This window comes from Protopterus annectens, chromosome 9.part0, assembly GCF_019279795.1.
Source record: "Protopterus annectens isolate FY-2018-M chromosome 9.part0, PAN1.0, whole genome shotgun sequence".
NCBI lineage: Eukaryota > Metazoa > Chordata > Ceratodontiformes > Protopteridae > Protopterus > Protopterus annectens.
Window position 1 is genome coordinate 898,313,332 of NC_056743.1, and position 17,657 is coordinate 898,330,988.

Genomic DNA, 17,657 nt, shown 5'->3' on the forward strand with positions numbered 1-17,657 from the left:
CATGAGGAGGTTTCAAAGCCATAAAAGCATTAAACAACCCGAGTGAAATTCTGCCATTCACTCTGCGGGTCCTTCGGCATTTGAGAAATATGCTTAGTCTTTTGCTTTTTCCTTCAAGGGGACATCAGTCTCATAAAATCTACACGTTTCTGACCATGGACAGCATTCAATAACAGCAGTCAGAACTTCCTTCCTGACCAAAATCTAAGGAACATCCCTAGGCCCCTCGGAAATAATTTATTTATTTATTTTACATTTGTTTACCTGGTTAGTCCAGCTGAGCATTTAGCTCATTTTCAGTGGAGACCCAAGGAGAAAAGCTCTGCAGTCAGTATTTATATTTTACTTACAAACAATAATACATTTTCATTTGGAGCTAAACAAATAGTTAGAGAGATAACATTTACATTAAATCATACAGAAAAACAGTTGGGTACAATGTCAGAAATAATACCGCAAAAAAAAAATATTTACAATAAATCATACAGAAAGCAGTTGGGTACAATGACAGACGTCATATTGCAAAAATGTTGGTACAATGTCATGAAAGGAATACAGTGCTCATAATTCCTAAGTGGTTATATACAGTTTAGGTACAGGAGGAGTAGTAAGGTAATGAAGTGGTTAAGCATAGAGACAGAGGGGTAGATGACTATTAAGCTAGACAGTGGAGGAGAATGGTGGGAGGAAGAAGAGAAGCTAAGGTTAGGTAGTTTTAGGGGGGATAACTACAGTGGCAGGACCATTTATTTGTTAGGCATCTCCGAGTGGCTAGTTTGAAATGCTTGGTTTGGGCAAGTGACCTGATTTCTAGGAGTAGTTGGTTCCAAGTTGCAGCAGGGTTATAGTTCTAGAGTAAATACCCTGTTTTGGTTTTGGGTTTATAGATCTGTAGGAAGTCATGGGCTGAGCTGCATAGTGTCCTGGTTGGGGAATATTTAGATGTGATAGAAGGCTAGGACAGAAAGATGGTACATAGAGGATGGAGTGGATAATTTGCAGTTGATGTAGTAGCAGTAAATAAGGGAATTCGAGCCAGTTCAATTGTTTAAAACATAGGCAATGGTGTGACTTGTAGGTTTGGGTTGCAACAAATCTAGCAACCTTATTATAGGTAGTTTCGAGTTTAGTTGTGAGTGTGGTATTAAGATTTGTGAATATTTGACAGTTACAGAGAAGGATGGGAAGAAGAAATGCACGGGAGAGAGTTATTCTGGCTGCATTGGTTAGATGACTTTTGTTACGGTAAAGAAGTCCAAGTTTCTGGTGAGTCTTTTTGACAGAGGTAGTGACTTGGAGATCAAATTTAAGCTGATCATCTATTATGACTCCTAGCAGTTTACTGCTAGGTTCAGCAGTAATGATAGTGCTATTTGCTTGATAGGATGGAAAATGTAGTTTTGAGATGGATGAGGTTTTTTGGGAGGAAGAGTAGGAGCTTAGTTTTCTTAGGGTTGAGAATTAATTTATCACAAAGCCGTTTCTCTATGGTGTTGAATGATGCCTGGGTAGTAAAGTGTAGATCAGCTGGATTGTCAGCAATGGTGATACTGTCGAGTCATCTGCATTTTGAACAAGTGTAGAGTTGGGACAAGAAGTGTAAAGTAGGTTGGTGAAAATATTAAAGAGGAGTGGCCCAAGTATGGATCCTTGGGGGACACCCACTGGGACAATTAGGGGGAGGGACAGAGCAGAGTGTCATTTAACGGCTTGCTGGCAGTTAGAGAGATAGCTAGAAAACCAGGATATGGTGGGAGGACAGAATCTTAAATGAGAGAGTTTGTCTAGGAAGAGGGGATGGGAGACTGTGTCAAAGGCTTTGGACAGGTTAAAGAACAGACATGAAACTAGTTTATTGTTGTCACGGGCCAGTGATACAGTATTGATGAAGGATATTTGTGCAGTTGTAGTACTGTGTTTAGGATGAAATCAGTGTTGTGCGTGTGTTAGAAGGTTCTGTTGGAGAAGGTACTGCATTATCTGCTTGTGAATGCATTTCTCAAGAATCCTGGAGAGGAGAGACAGTATAGCAATTGGTCTGAAGTTAGATATATCAGACAAATTACTTTCTTTATGTATAGGTAATGTATAGAATGTTTTCCATATTGCTGGAACATATGATTCAGAGATAGATCAGTTAAATCAGGATGGATAATCAGCCACGGTTTCCCCAGAACAGCCAAAGCATACGCCTGCAAGGCCTTCAAGGACATGTGAAAGGGCTGGATCCAGGCCGGGCTACGAAATGGCTGCAGCAGAAAAATCCAACTGCAGAGCTGGGCGATCCTCTGGGCTTTCACTTTCCTTAGGAGAGATGGCCAATGGAGGCTGCACAGCAGAAAAATCAGACCTAGAATTCTTGGCCGCCTTCTTCACGAATGGCTGTCCCTTGGAGTGGGACTTTTAGCTGTCCATTGTGTCATTAGTTAAAAGCTTAAGACCCTGGTTCTCCAAATACAAGGCCAAAGAAGAAAGCGACTACAGAGAGTCTTAGGAACAAAGGCCCAACATATTTTACAGGACATATGGTCGTGGGAAGTGCCTAGACAAAATAAGCACTGCTCATGATGGTCTTTATGTGGAATCTGTCTCCCACACTGGCAATTACCCTTCTTTAACGACATGAAACCCCACAAGCAACAATACAAAACAAAAAAAGATAAGATCAAAAAACCCCCAATGGGGCATTTTTCTGAAATGGTTTGGTGAACCAGCAATGGTATGGGTGTTCAGACCAACTAGCAAGAGATGGGAGTTCAAATTGATGGCAAAGTTCAGAGGATGGTACGTCCACAAATCACCTTTATGCCCTATGCTATGCGAGGAGCATGTGTGTGATGTACTACGTATTTAAAAGCAACTTAAAGGCTTTCGTATACTGGCCAGACAACAAGCCGCCCTTGACAGGGGATCCTTATTGTAATGAATATTGCAACATTGAAATGGATGTACATCATCTGAGTTTTGGCACATACATACATCCCTCTTACACTTCTCGTGTCAAGGGCTGATGTATGCTGTGTGAAAAAAAAGCCTGACTTTTTGTATAATGACTGGATATAAGGTATCTTTGGCAAGAAATGTCTTGTGCAGTAATGATTCCTGTATTAGTGATCTAATGAAGAACAATATTTGTCTTTCATCTTTCTTAACATGAAAAGAAATCTGTTCTTTTACAGAGTAAGATGACAAAGTGAAGTTTCACCCCCCCCCCCCATACATAGCTTTTGGAGAGCAAAGGAGTTTCAAAGCAGCTCGTAAAGGTGTACATTGGAGAAAATTTGTTTATGTACAGATTTTCACATTTGCATGTATACATTCAATAGATTTTTTTGGGTGGTTATCATTGCAATTCCTACATAACAAGAAATACACATTTTTATCTATGTACATCACGCATAACTACAGACACCTGTGACTATATTGTAACATTAAGTTGAAAAAAATTAAGTAATCCCTTTTTCTAGGCAGTTCGCCAAAACAAGTTAAAAAAAATCATCATTAATGTGACTATCAAAATCAAGACATCATCATCAGAAATTTAGCAGTCAAATGAACACCAACGGACATCTGGGCAAGGTCAAAAATCACCCATTATAAATTAAAATGATTTTAGTAAACATGAGTTAGTGAAATTTCAAAGTATTTTTGTTTGAGAACATTCCACATAAAGCAATGGTAAGGACATTAAAGAATCTTTGTTAAATTATACAACAGATTTAACTACCAGTTGCAATACATTTAGTAATAAAGTTAACTATACAATACAAAAAGTTAAAGTAAAGAAAGAAAAAGCCCTGCTCCTGAGTGATATAACAAATACACAATAGTCCAATCAAAAACAAAAATATGTTCCAAACACTGAAGCACCATAAAGGAGCTCAAATCCAAGTAGAAATCCAAATAAAGTCCAAATGAGATTCCACAGAAACTTTATTACAAGGGTAAGCACTTTCACAACCTGTCCTGGTAGCTTCCTCATACCAAAATGAATTCTTAAAAACTCACACCCATTTTAAAATACGTCATACAAAATCATCCAATCAAATCAAGAAAAGTGCAAATGCTTTCCAAGCTTAAAGAGATAGACAACTTAAAAACATAAACAATTCAAAAGCAGTTTAGAGGCAGCTTAGTTACAATTCATGTTACTGAATCTCATTTGTTCTTTATTTGGATTTCTACTTGGATTTGAGCTCCTTTGTGGTGGTTCAGTGTTTGGAACATATTTTTGTTTTTGAATACAAAAAGTAAGTGTATTTTATTTCTGGTGGTTTATAGGTTCAATGGAGAACACAAAGAAAACTTACTTAAATGCTTCTACCAGCTAACACAGAACATTCAAACAATTTCTTAAAAGTGTTTAAATTGTTTCTTTTATATATATATATATATATATATATATATATATATATATATATATATATATATATATATATATACACACACACACACACACACACACACACACACACACACACACACACACACACACACACACACACACACTACTTCAGGAAACAATCAAATTATTTTAAACAAGATTTAGCTGCATGTGCTATGAAGCATACCTTCACAAGACTGCTGTCCACTTATCAGGCTATACCCTGCTGTGCACATACAGGATCTTGTTGTCTCAGACGTTGGTAGACAAAGCTGGGAGCAGTTTCCATTATTCACACTGCATGGATTTGCACCTGGACACATTCAAAGAAAGAAGTAGTACATTAGTTTACATAATTTAAGTCCAGAATTTAAAGCGCGCGCACACACACACATATGTGTGTGTGTGTGTGTGTGTGTATATATATATATATATATATATATATATATATACATATATATATATATATACACACACACACACACACACACACACAGACAGGGAGAAAAAATACATAAGCAAATGATTCATCCAACACCATTTATCACCTACGTAACTGAAACACAGACTTCAGATTAGTTGTGCTTTCCTACCCCCAAATAAATTTCTACATGGTGATTTTGCTTTTTCAATTGACACATTGTGCGATTTCTACGTTTTCTAGCTTATACAGAGAAATTAATCCCCTGCAACTTCATTGAAAAAAAAATTCCTCAGGTGGCAAGGATGATGAAAGAGTGTTCTCAGTGTCATGTCTGGGAGGCTAGAAACACTGCATCACCCAAGCCAGTTCCTCCACCTCTAAATCAATGCATCCGATTCCTCGGGGGAAAAGGGTTACCTTTTACTTTTGACTGAGGGTGCCCTTAACAATTAGGGTTCTTCAGAGCCTGTCTGCTAAACTTTATGAATTTCATAAAATCCTAGGCCAATCTGAAGGTGTTTCGGGCCTGTGTTGGAATGTGTGGTTTGCCTAAGAGATCCCCAGAAGTGTAGGCAGGGTTCTGCAATCTTGAAATGGCCTCCCTCAACTTCCCTCCTGTACAAAAGATATGGGAATATCACCCTTACCACTGCTAAAAATAATGCATGCATCAGCCGCAGAGATCAGTGAAGTGATCACAGGTCCAACCAACAGAATAGCAGTCTCGACTCACAAGGACAAGCCAGATGCAACTTTTCCCATCTCTAGAGGGGTTGCACCAGATGCCTTGGCTGAAAAAGGTGCTGAATATGGGGGGGGGGGTTTACAAAGTTCCCTCACTGGCACAGGTACACCGAAGCCTGTGGTCTTATCAGACTCCAAAGTCATGTTTACGGCCTCATACAATCTCTTCTCCTGGTACTTCTTCATTTGTTTCTTCTTTCTAGGGTACTCAGAGGAAAAACAGACATCATACACCAAGATCAGATGTGGGTTTTCTGAGAAAGATATTTTTGAAAGGTCCATTGGTTTAAAAAAGTGCAATGGGGACATTTTCTGGGACAAGGCAAAAAAGGCATGAGCTATGGAAGTCCTGATGAGGTATTCCTGATCCCAATACAACTGCTAACTTTAGTCCTTGACATCCATGATGTAATATAGACAAAATACTGTACAATAAAGATAAGAAAAATCCCCAGAAAGGTACCTTCCAGCAACCTATGGCTTCTGGACAACACAATGGACTGATAAAGCATCTTGAGTACTAGAGATGCTCATTGAATTGTGATGAGAAAGATCTGAAGATTTTAGCGGCCAAAGTCTTTTCGCACCACTGGCACCATGACTATGGTAGGGGAGGGAGTCTGCCAGGCATGGAAGGGGAGGATAAAGATCTTGGCTATTCAGGCCAGTCATCAGGCTTGCACGGCTGAATGATGAACATCTACCACTCCCTCCCTCCAAGATGGGTCAGCTGATATTACCCACTCACTTGCATTCTTTCCCACCCAGCTCATCCAGCGTCCAAGTCACTACTCTAATTTAGATCAATTGGGTTGTACTCAGGAATTTAGCTTTCATCCCATGAAGCTAGACAACAAAATACAGCTGTGAAAGTAAACTTACCAAAACAAAGAATGTTCTAATAGATCAATGTTGTTGTACCCTCAGCTATTTGGGTCTTATCCCTTGGCTGTCTTCCATGTCCTCCAACAGTCAGAAGCAAGTGGGTTGCTCCTTATAAAAGGCAGGCAGAGTGCCAAAAGTCTTCAGAGCATTTTCTGTCTAGGAAAAATGGAACAGCCCTGAAAACTTGTGTTCGGAAACAAAGTGACCCCTAATTATACACAAGAGGGTGAAACACCCACCCTGGCAATGCAAACTGAATCAGAAAAAAAGGGGCAGGAGGAAGGGATGGCTACTGCAACAGCAATCCATTAACATATTCTTAAGTTTATTTACACAACTGTACTATGTTAAATACATGGATCTCTGTTGCAGAAGCCTAAACCTAAGCTAATTGAGTTTCCACTAGCCCCTGAAGAATGCTCCTACAAAGCCTGTTCTGGACCTGGAAAAGGAATCCGGCTTGCAGTGCTTTGTAATATACAGAGTGAAATTAAAATCAAAAAGGAAATACTGCAGCTAACTGTGTTCAATACTAACAAAATTAAAATAAAAACAAACAGCAAAAACGTTCACTAATTTAATCAATAAAAACAAGTACAAAAAGCAAAGCTTTTGGGTTTCCCCTTCAAAAGTGAATAACAAATATTCATCTAAAAACATTTTAAATACAAACATATGACACAGCCAACCAATCATATTGAAACATTGATTAAACAATTATGCAAATTAGGTGAATCAGTGTAAAATCATTTGTTTCTTTTGTAAAACTGGTTTTAAACTCAGTGCCCCATTCACCCTGGGGGCTTATCTGTATTTAATTCCAGTATCATGCAAATTCAGCATTTTCTAGCTTATTATTAACATCTCCACCCCTTATACTCTTCTATACCACTTTTCTAACCCTAGATTTAAATCTATGTGCAATAACCTTATCCAATATATGTTTGAACAGAGCATTTGTTTCTATTTTCCTTCTAATTTCAGATCTATGCTCTGTAACAAGCTCTTTTAGTTTTCTAGAGCATTTTCCTGCAATGTACATTGTAGTTCAGTCAGCATAAGTGTTAAAGTTATATTTTCTTTCATTGACAGGATGTATAAAACAAGTATCAGTAATTATGTCTTTACAGCAGTTCCATCCAAGACAGGGATAGGAACCCTTTCTAGAACTCATGTTCCGCTCCCCCATTGTCATCAGTTCCTTGTAACATAACCTGCTCTTAAGATTTCTCTCATTTCTATACACAAACTAAAGGATACCTATCCCTGTCTTGGATATAGCTGCTGTAAAGACATAATTACTGATACTTGTTTCATACATCCTTGTCAATGAAACAAAATATAGCTTCAACACTTATGCTGACTGAACTACAATGTACATAGCAGGAAAATGCTCTAGAAAACTAAAAGAGCGTGTTACTTACTAGTAGTGCTTATATTTTATGTGAGTGCTGGCGATTTCAGCAAATACGCCTAGGTTTAAGCGTTGAAATGCTTTCTATCCATAGACCTATATTTAATGAATTATTGGCGTGCTGATGAAGAATACTTATTGGCGCCAATCCCTGTATGTGTGCTGGCTAAGTGTTAAGCGATCATATATACAGCCACTAATGCCTGCCACAACACATACTTAATGCGAAAGGTAGTATTTTATGAATGACTGGTGTGCTAGTCAAAAACACTTATTGACGCCAATCCCTGTATGTGTGCTGCTAAGCATTAAGCGCTTAACACAAACACTACCTTTAAGCCTGCATAACATATTTTTAAAGCTAAAGGACGTATTATATGAATTTTTGGCGTGCTGGTCAAGAATTACTTTTGGCGCCAATCCCTGTGTGTGTGCTGGCTAAGCGTTAAGCGCTTATCACATACACACCCCCTTTAAGCCTGCATAATATATATTTAACACAAAAGGAAGAAAACAGTAATGTATAGTATTCCTAAGTAAGATTATAGGAATGAATGCTAAATGATAAGGTTGAGTTGGCCTAAAGGGAACATAGCCAAAGCCACCTAATTGTTAGCTCGCTGAGTGTGCTGGGCAAATTTAACTGGAGACGCCAACCTCTGCAGGTGTTCTGAAGAGATTTTTCCACTTTTATCCTGCTCAACTGGCTTATCTACTGCTGTATAAGTAAACAGTTCTCTGAAATAATACCTAGAGCCCATATTGTATGGCCGTCTTAGTAGAAGCGAGTGTTAGTTTTAACTTTGAACGTTTATTGTATAGCACGTTGCTCTGAATCATTAGTGAGTCATAACTCTTATATGCATTAGTATATACTATACTTGTATGCTATACCTGTGGATCAATGTGCTTCTGTACTGCTTACTAAAGTGCAATTTAGTTGCATAGACTGCTTTTTCTCATTTCTTTAAAAACTGTGTAGCACATACTGCTTGGAATATTAATGTTACTTGTTACATTGACTAGTGTATGCTATTGTGAGCCAATGTGTTTTCTGTACTGCCTATTAAAGTGCATTCTCTCTCCCTATATTCTCTCCTCTTCTCCAGCCTTCTAGCCCTGCAATACCTTCTTGCTACTACACCTTGCCTGGATGCCTAGACCCAATCTAAACTAGAACAAGTTCTACTACCACATCCCTTGTATGTGAATAGACCTAAGTTGTCACTGAAGGAATTAAGAAAGTATGTACAAACACGGCTAAACCTCTGTACTAATAAAGATATCCAAAGCCCTGCTAGACTCTGTATGCTCCCTTGCCAGGAAACCTCAGCAGCCAAACCCTGACCAACTCCGAGCCCCCCAATTAGCTCCTTTCTAGACCACTGTTTTTTTTTTTTTTTTTTTTTAAGTCCCTTCTCCTCTTCACTATATTTCAGTTTAGGGATCTACCTTGCTGGAATCTCAGGTGCATTTCAGCATTTGTCCTCTAGGTGGCTACCTCTTCCCACTATTCTTGTTTCTCACATCTTTCACCTTTACCGTCTAGTATACTATACATGTTCTAATTCTCTTGATCTCTTTTCTCTTTCCCCTTTTTTAATATCTTAAGCAACACCATCCTATTAAATGCCTTACCCCTTGTACTTACCTTCACCATTTAATAGTCCACTGATAGGTTCTCACTCTCATCCTGCCTTCCTTGGCTCTACACTTATACCTACCTAACCACACCCACTACAGAATCTAGCCAATTACTCCCCAAACCTCTATCAGTTGCCACTCCCTTATCCCACCCACAACATCCATCACTCATCCCCTAGTAAATCGTACCCAACCAGTTAGCCTCCACTGCTCAACCCACACCCACTACCTAACCCCACCCATATCAACCATTAGTCCATACAACACTCCCCACAATTAACCAGAGGCCAACCTACTTCCTGTACATAAAACCCTCCTACTCCTAAAAGCTATACTAACCAACAACATAGTAACTACCTTTTGCTTCTCTTTCCTCTTTAAACAGCCAACTTTATAATGTTCCTAAAGCCCTTAACCTCCTCCACACTACTACTACTTCTCCTCAACATAGTCTATATTTACTACCTCGCTCAGCCCACATATATTAACCACACTCAAGCCTTCCACATAACCTTTCATCTTAACTCACCTCCTTTAAAACCTCACAGCATAATATCTCCCCATCTTTATCCTCTAGAAAACCAACTATTCTTTTCTTACAAACCCATAACTCCTCATAAACGTTCAACCACCATAGTAGCTAACAAAGACTATATCAATGCATTACAGCACAACCCAGACTCTAAGCAGTCCAAATACCTTACCAATATAATCCTACATGTAATAACTACTCTATTATCAGGAGACGTACACCCCAATCCCCGCCCCTCAAATTCTTCCACTATAGATAAGTCAATACTATTCACCTCTCTAAACTCCCAAAGCATAGTAAACAAAGTCCCAAACCTCCATGCCTGGCTCATACACAATAAACCCGACATTCTATCTATCTCTGAAACATGGCTAAAGTCCCACATAAAAGACCATGAAATAACACCTCCAATCTACTCAATCATCAGAAAAGATAGATCCCACAAAAAAGGAGGGGGGTAGCTCTATTATATTCAACCTCCCTGTCAGTCACCCCTTATAACAAGCCTATTCCCAACTTCAATAATGCTGAATTACTCCTAACAAACTTTCAAATGAATAAACACAAGCACATATGTATAGCCTGGTGACAATATTACTAAACTCGAGAATATCCTCTTCTGGCTCTCTACAAATATTAGCAACAAAATAATAATATTGGGAGATACAAATATCAATTGGTCTTCCATTCAGTCTTCAACAAACCCACTTAATATTAACCTTTATAACTTCTCCCAGCTAATTAACTCCATAACCCACCCCTCAAAAACTCTCTCTATTGGTAGCATTCTAGACTGGATTTTAGTCTCTCACCCTCACTATTTTTCTGCTAGCGGTACACTTCCAGACTCCCTAAGTGATCACCTGCCCACCTTTGCTTACCGACTCCCTACACCTTTGCAGAGAACACATAATTACATCACTACCTGTAACCAAAAAAACTTCAAACCAACAGCTTTCACTGACTCTCTAAAAGCAATTAACTGGAATGTTCTAAAAACTTTACCCCTAGACGATGCTGTCACTCACTTCAACTCAACCTTCTTAAACCTCCTAGACTACCATGCTCCTTTAAGGTCCAAAAGAATTAAACAAAAAAACACCCCCTGGCTAACCAAAAACACATTAATAGCTATGAGACACAGCGACAAAGTCTGGGCACTTTACCAGAAAAATAAATCTCCCCTTACCCATACTGAATTCAAAACACTTAGAAACAAAGTAAAAAAGCTCATTACCTCTGATCGACAAAACTATTTCTCCAAACTCCAAAATAGTAATAAAACAAACCCTCAGAAATTCTGGAAAGGAATCTCTACCCTCATCTCTCCTGGCAAAACAGTCAACCCTAGTCCTGACCCAACTGCTCCTGACAGACTTGGCTACACAATTCAACTCCTTTTTCATAACTTCCATCTCCAAACTAACATCTTCATTCTCCAACACCACTCCATCCTCCACTTCTCCCACACTCTCTTCTACTAACACTTTTCCCTCCACTTCCATCTCTTCTCCTACTCCCTCTACCTTACCATCACCCTCTAATACCCTATCTCCTCTTCCCTCACCTCTCTCACTAAAACCCATTCCTATATCTACTATAAAAAAACTCCTCCAGAAACTGAAGCCATGCTCCAATGCCCCAGATAATATTCCTTCATACTTCCTCAGCACAGCTGCAGAAGCCATCACCTACCCCATTAGCATACTTATCAACCGCTCTACCCAAGAAAGCACAGTACCCCAAATTTAGAAAAAGGCTTTCATTATACCTTTACATAAAGGTGGCAATAATAACAATATTACAAACGTCCGCCCCATAGCCATCTTGTCTCCTATCTCTAAACTACGAGAAAAGTGTATCCATCTACAGCTCCTACCTTACCTCCTAGATAATCATCTGCTTACTCCAACTCAGCATGGTTTTAGACCCGGCCATAGCACTATGTCTGCCCTCCTCTCTTTCTTAGAAACGGAAAATAAAGCTCGGGACTCTGGTCATACTGTCCCTAACCTCCTACTTGATCTCTCAAAGGCCTTTGACACTCTCTCTCACAAACTACTTCTTACTAAACTGTCTCAGCTTAATTTATCTCCATCCTTGCTGAACTGGTTCTCTAGTTATTTATCCAATAGATATCGAGCAGTAAAATGGAAAAAGGCCACGTCCTTATTCCTTAAAACCCCAATTGGAGTTCCCCAAGGATCCATACTGGGTCCTCTCCTATTTAATATATTCATAAACGACTTCCACAATTCTATCCCATTCTCTAATGTTATCCAATATGCAGATGATTCAACTATCATCTGTTCTGCCACATCCATCCCAGTACTACAAAAGCTTACACAAGATGCATTCCCCATCACTGAACTATGGATGAAATAAAATCAACTTGCACTTAATGCCTCTAAAACCAAACTAATGATATTTAACCCCTCTAACCACATCTCTATCAACACTAATTCCCTTCTAATCACCAGCCACAACAACACATCCTTGGAATTGGTGTCAGAAGCTAAGTTACTCGGGGGTTCAAATTGATAGTCATCTTAAATTCAACTCCCACATTCAACTAAACATAAAAAAACCCATCAAAAACTAGGCATGCTCTACCGACACAATCTCTACCTTACCCCTCCACTAAAATCAGTCTCTCTACCCCTTTCCTCAACCCCTCTCTTCTCTATGGAGCCCCACTCCTAACATCCAATCTTCCCTTAAAACACAACTTTCCTCTTGCTATAACAAAATTGCTAAATTTGCCACTAGCCATAAGACTTCTACCCACCACTGTTCTTCACTCCATAAACTAAAATGGCTAGAATTACCCAATCAACTCATCTATTCTCAACTTACTCTTGCTCACAAACTCATTTGCAAACCCAGTCTCTGTCCGTCCCTCTCCTCAGCCTTTAAATTGCACCTGCCCAACAGAATACTTAGATCCAGTAACCAAAATCTAATTGAATTGTACAAACCTAATCGTCCCCCAGGGAAAAATCTCCTGTCCTTCAGTCTAGCACGTATCGAACTCCCTACCTCCTGCCATTCGCACCACCTTCAACCACCTTACATTCAAAAAATCTCTTCACTCTCATCTACTTTCCCAGTGGGAATGCTCTTGCACCCTCCCTATCCCAGTGAGAACGCTCTTGCACCCATCCTTCATATCTACTATCCCAGTGGGAATGCTCCTGCACCCATCCTTCTTGATCTACACTGATTTTCTCTCTTTCTCCTCCACTGGAACTTCCTTACCTCTGCTTTCCTTAAAAAAAAAAAAAAAAAAATCGCAAGCTACTTAAAGATAGATCTGCTTCTCAGTTCACATTGGAATTGCTTACTTTTTTTTAGTCTGTATCATCTCTAATGTTTATCACCAGTTTGCTTCTACCAGAAATTGTATGCTCTAATGGTGTAATTATTGTAAATATTGTAATCTAAAACCTTTTGTAACCTTGTTTATGGAGCTTTTCTCCCCAGGACTCCATTGAAAATGGGTTCATCTTGGCCCAATGGACTATCCTGGTAAACCAACTGCAAATAAATAAATAAATAAATAAATAAATAAATAAATACAGAGCATAGATCTAAAATTAGAAGGAAAGTAGAAACAAATGCTCTATTCAAACATATATATTGGATAAAGATATTGCACACAGATTTAAATTTAGGGTTAGAAAAGTGGTATAGAAGAGTATAAGGGGTGGAGATGTTAAGTTAGAAAATGCTGAATTTGCATGGATACTGGAATTGAATGCAGATAAGCCCCCAGGGTTGAGTGGGGCACTGAGTTTAAAACCAGTTTTACAAAAGAAACAAATGATTTTACACTGATTCACCTTCTTCTTCTTTCTTTTTTTTTTCCTTAGGTCGCCCACGCGGATCACCTTGTCCGGCGCACATTGATGAATGTGCAGTGGAGTTTTACGGTTCGCTGTTGCCGGCGCGCCTAACCTTCCACAGAAAGTACACTCACACGCCACACCTAATCCACCTGCAGCATGTCTTTGGATGGGGGGAGAACCGAGCACCCGAGGGAAACCCACGCAAACCACAGGGAGGACATGCAGACTCAAGTGGCCGCCCTATTTTACACTGATTCACCTAATTTGCATAATTGTTTAATCAAATTTTCAATATGATTGGTTGGCTGTGTCATATGTCTGTATTTAAAATGGTTTTAGATGAATATCTGTTATGCACTGATGAAGAAGGGGGGGGTGACAGAATGGTTAAGGTGTTTACCTTGCAGACACAAGGTGCAGGGTTTGATTCTCACATGGAGTAATTGACTAGGCTTAAAATGGCCCACAAGGACAATTAGCCTAGTATTAATTTATCTATGTACCTATGTAAGATGCAAGCAGTGAAGAGGAAACCCGAAAATGTTGCTTTTTGTACTTGTTTTTATTGATTAAATTAGTGAATGTTTCTGCTGTTCGTTTTTATTTTAATATACAGAGTTACCTCTAGAGCACTTCTATAGTTTAACCTTTTCCAAAAAAAACACAGAAGATACCAATCCCCTTGCTGAATCTTTCCTTCCTTGTTCTTTGGATCAGGAAAGAAGACTGGGAGACTAACAGCCTGGCTTAAACTAAACTCTGACACAATGTTAGGCATAAAGATTGGATTTGTTCTTAAAGAAACCCTGTCCTTGTGAAAAATAAGGTAAGGCTGACTTGCCATAAGTGCTTGCAACTCAGATATTCACCTAGCTGATGTTAGAGCAATTAGCAAAACAGTCATCCACATTAAGAACCTGAAAATATCCTAGTAATCAAGTTCAAATGGGGACAGAGTAAGCTTCTCAAGCAAAAAAACAGAGATCCTAAGGAGAAGCCATCAGTTTCCTAAGTGGGCAAGCAAGCAAGATCTCTTTCAAAAACTGTTAAACTTGAGGCTTGTTAGAAAGGGGGAATATAAGAGCAGATGAGCATAAATGGTTGATAAATGCAACTTGACAGAAGAGTATGACAAATCATTGTACAGTATGTCACACAAATAAGAACCAGAGGCATCCTGGACACAAAAGGGTCCTTATTGTTTGAGTGGCACCAACTAGAAAAATCTATTTTTTTTCTGCCTCCTTTCCACTGTTTTTTCAAAACCTTGATTACTGGCTCCCAGATGTTTTAACCATTTACTGGTAAAGGGAGCTGAGGTGGAGGGAAAACTATTTGCGCTAAAAAAAAGTAAGTCTGAAAGATCAGAGTTGAATCAGTTTTCCACTTTCATCTCATTTAAGCACCTCAGCAGCAGAATGGCCACACACAGTCTCTATCAAAGGGAGAATTTTAAATTTCAGATTTAACAATCAGGAATATTTTGAGAACAAGGCTAAGAAAGTCTACTCAAAATTGATCTAGAGGCAGGCACCCTGCAGGAAGAATCAGCAAAATAATAAGCACATTTTAAAATATACCGACAGCTGTCACAGACTCATTTCATGTTTTTTACCTCAGAAAGAAAGAAGGTTAACCATTAACTTCTGCACGTCTTCAAAAAACAACAAGCAAAAACTTTTAACATACGAGCTTGGCAATTCAAAATCCTGAAATATAAAGTGCTAGAAGAATACATTGCTTTCCCATACTTGTTTAACAGCAGCAGACTTAAAAAAAGATTTCTGGGTCTGCTTCAGGATTGGAAAACAGGTGCTTTTGAGTTCTGAGGCACCCTGTATAACCTGCCGGACCTCTTAGGAGCAACAGGCTGACAGTAAGAGAGACTAAATGAAGTGAGAAAAAGACACCCTAAAGCAGGCAATATAGGAGGGAAGCATGCAGCTTTAAGCATCTATAGCTGTTCTAGATCACAATACTTTTTCTGTGCCACAGGATTATCATTCTGGTCCCACTGAAGCACTCTTTTTATGTTAGAATCAGTGAAAAAAATGCATTCATCACGGGAGTCTGAAACTATACTTTCCTGAGAATCAGAATGCTCAGACTGGGAAGAAAGTCCCCTTCAAAACAAGGAGGTCTTTTTTCTTGCCTGAAGACTCTGAAGACATAGCAAAAGGAGTAATCAGTTTCTTGGCAAATCCCAACAAATCTGCCCTGTCCATAGAAGCAGAATAAAGGACTGGAGGTTTTTCTCACTAAGCACACACACACGGTAAAAAGCCTGACCATTAGGCACACTGAACCCCAGCATCCACAACCCCTGCCCCAGCCAAATGAAGCCACTTCACCTGCCCTTTCACTCAACAAAGTCAACAGTCTCTCTCTCTCTCTCTCTCTCTCATCAACCAAGGGCATCCCTACAGCCACAAAGGATGTGGGTATCCCCCCTGACTTTGGTGGCTTGGAAGGCTACACCAAGTGGACTGAGGAAAAAATATGGGTAGGTCTGAGGAACACCAAACAGCCACAGCAGAGTCCCCCCCCAGTGTCCAAGGCAAACTAGTAGCCAGTCTGATTCTTAAGGAATCCTCACATTTTTTTTTCTTTTTATGCACCAGGGAAGGTACAACCGCAAATACCAACTGCTGCTCCATCAATAAGCTAGGAACAAAGTCTGAAATGCAGAAAGCAGAATCTTAATCAGCAATGTGAACAGCAGAGAACAAATGGTTCTGAGGTAAGTAAATCACAAGTAATCTCCGGTCTGTGTACTTTAAAGGATTTTCGACTGGAAACAGACTGCCTGCCTTGCTTGGTTTACTTTCGAATACTTAGTAATGCTGCACAATTATATATTTTCTATTATTTTTTGTTTTGACTTAAGACGAGTTTAACTTCGCTACTTCTACTACTAATTGTCTGATCTGATTAATATACAGTGATTAACTAGAGATATACGGACTAAAAATCTTCCACACAGAGAGGTAAGTAAATCACTGACAGTCCTCACATAAGCACAACATCCTGTCCCAAACAAAAAACTTAAAAATCTGAGAAAAATACTTCTCTTCTCACAAAATGTTTACACTAGTACTAGCATTACAACTCACTTCAAAATACACAGAATATGATTTTGTTTCTTAGCAAAAGATTAACTTCCTAACAGAAAAAACATTCCCTCACAAAATCTATTTAAAATAGGAAAGCTTTCCCCAAAGGGGAATCATCTGCCCAGCTCTTGAAAGATCACATGCCAACTGACAAATCACAGCAACTGTTGAAAGAAGTGCTCACTTCAGTGGCAAACATGCTCTGAAGATTTTTGGCACCCCAACTGCCTTTTATATGGGACACAGCATAGCTCTCCTGGTGAACAGAGTGCCCAGAGGGAGACCACAGCCATGTGAAGCTGACCAGTGCAGGGAGTAAGACCCAAACAGCTTATGCTACTGCAATGGTATTCACTGTAGTGAACATCACTTCTGTCTGTCACTAATGCCATAGCACCTGTTGTCTGTAAACATGGAATAGTGGTTCTAGCTTCTATATGTGGAGATCTAACACTATGAGCTATGGGTTAAGTCTGAGCTCTCAATTTTGGGAGAAATAATGGGAAAGCATTTTACTGAGTTAAGTAAAAAAAAAAAACTTCACTGACTATACTTTAAGTGGTATGGACCCTGGCCAACAACCTGATTTATTTACTCATTTTATTTATTGTCATATAATAAATGTCAAATAAATAAATACTGTAAGGGGTATGGATCCTGACCAACTGC

At 39.2% G+C, this 17,657-nt stretch overlaps 1 protein-coding gene across 1 annotated transcript in view; it reads right to left on the reverse strand.

Annotated features, from left to right (window-relative positions):
- LRP1 (LDL receptor related protein 1) overlaps window positions 1–17,657 on the reverse strand; it is a 2,772,300-nt gene that overhangs the window by 1,211,621 nt on the left and 1,543,022 nt on the right. The window contains exon 34 of the mRNA XM_044083629.1: window positions 4,572–4,697. Coding sequence (XP_043939564.1) covers window positions 4,572–4,697 — 126 coding nt within the window. The remainder of the gene's footprint in view (window positions 1–4,571; window positions 4,698–17,657) is intronic.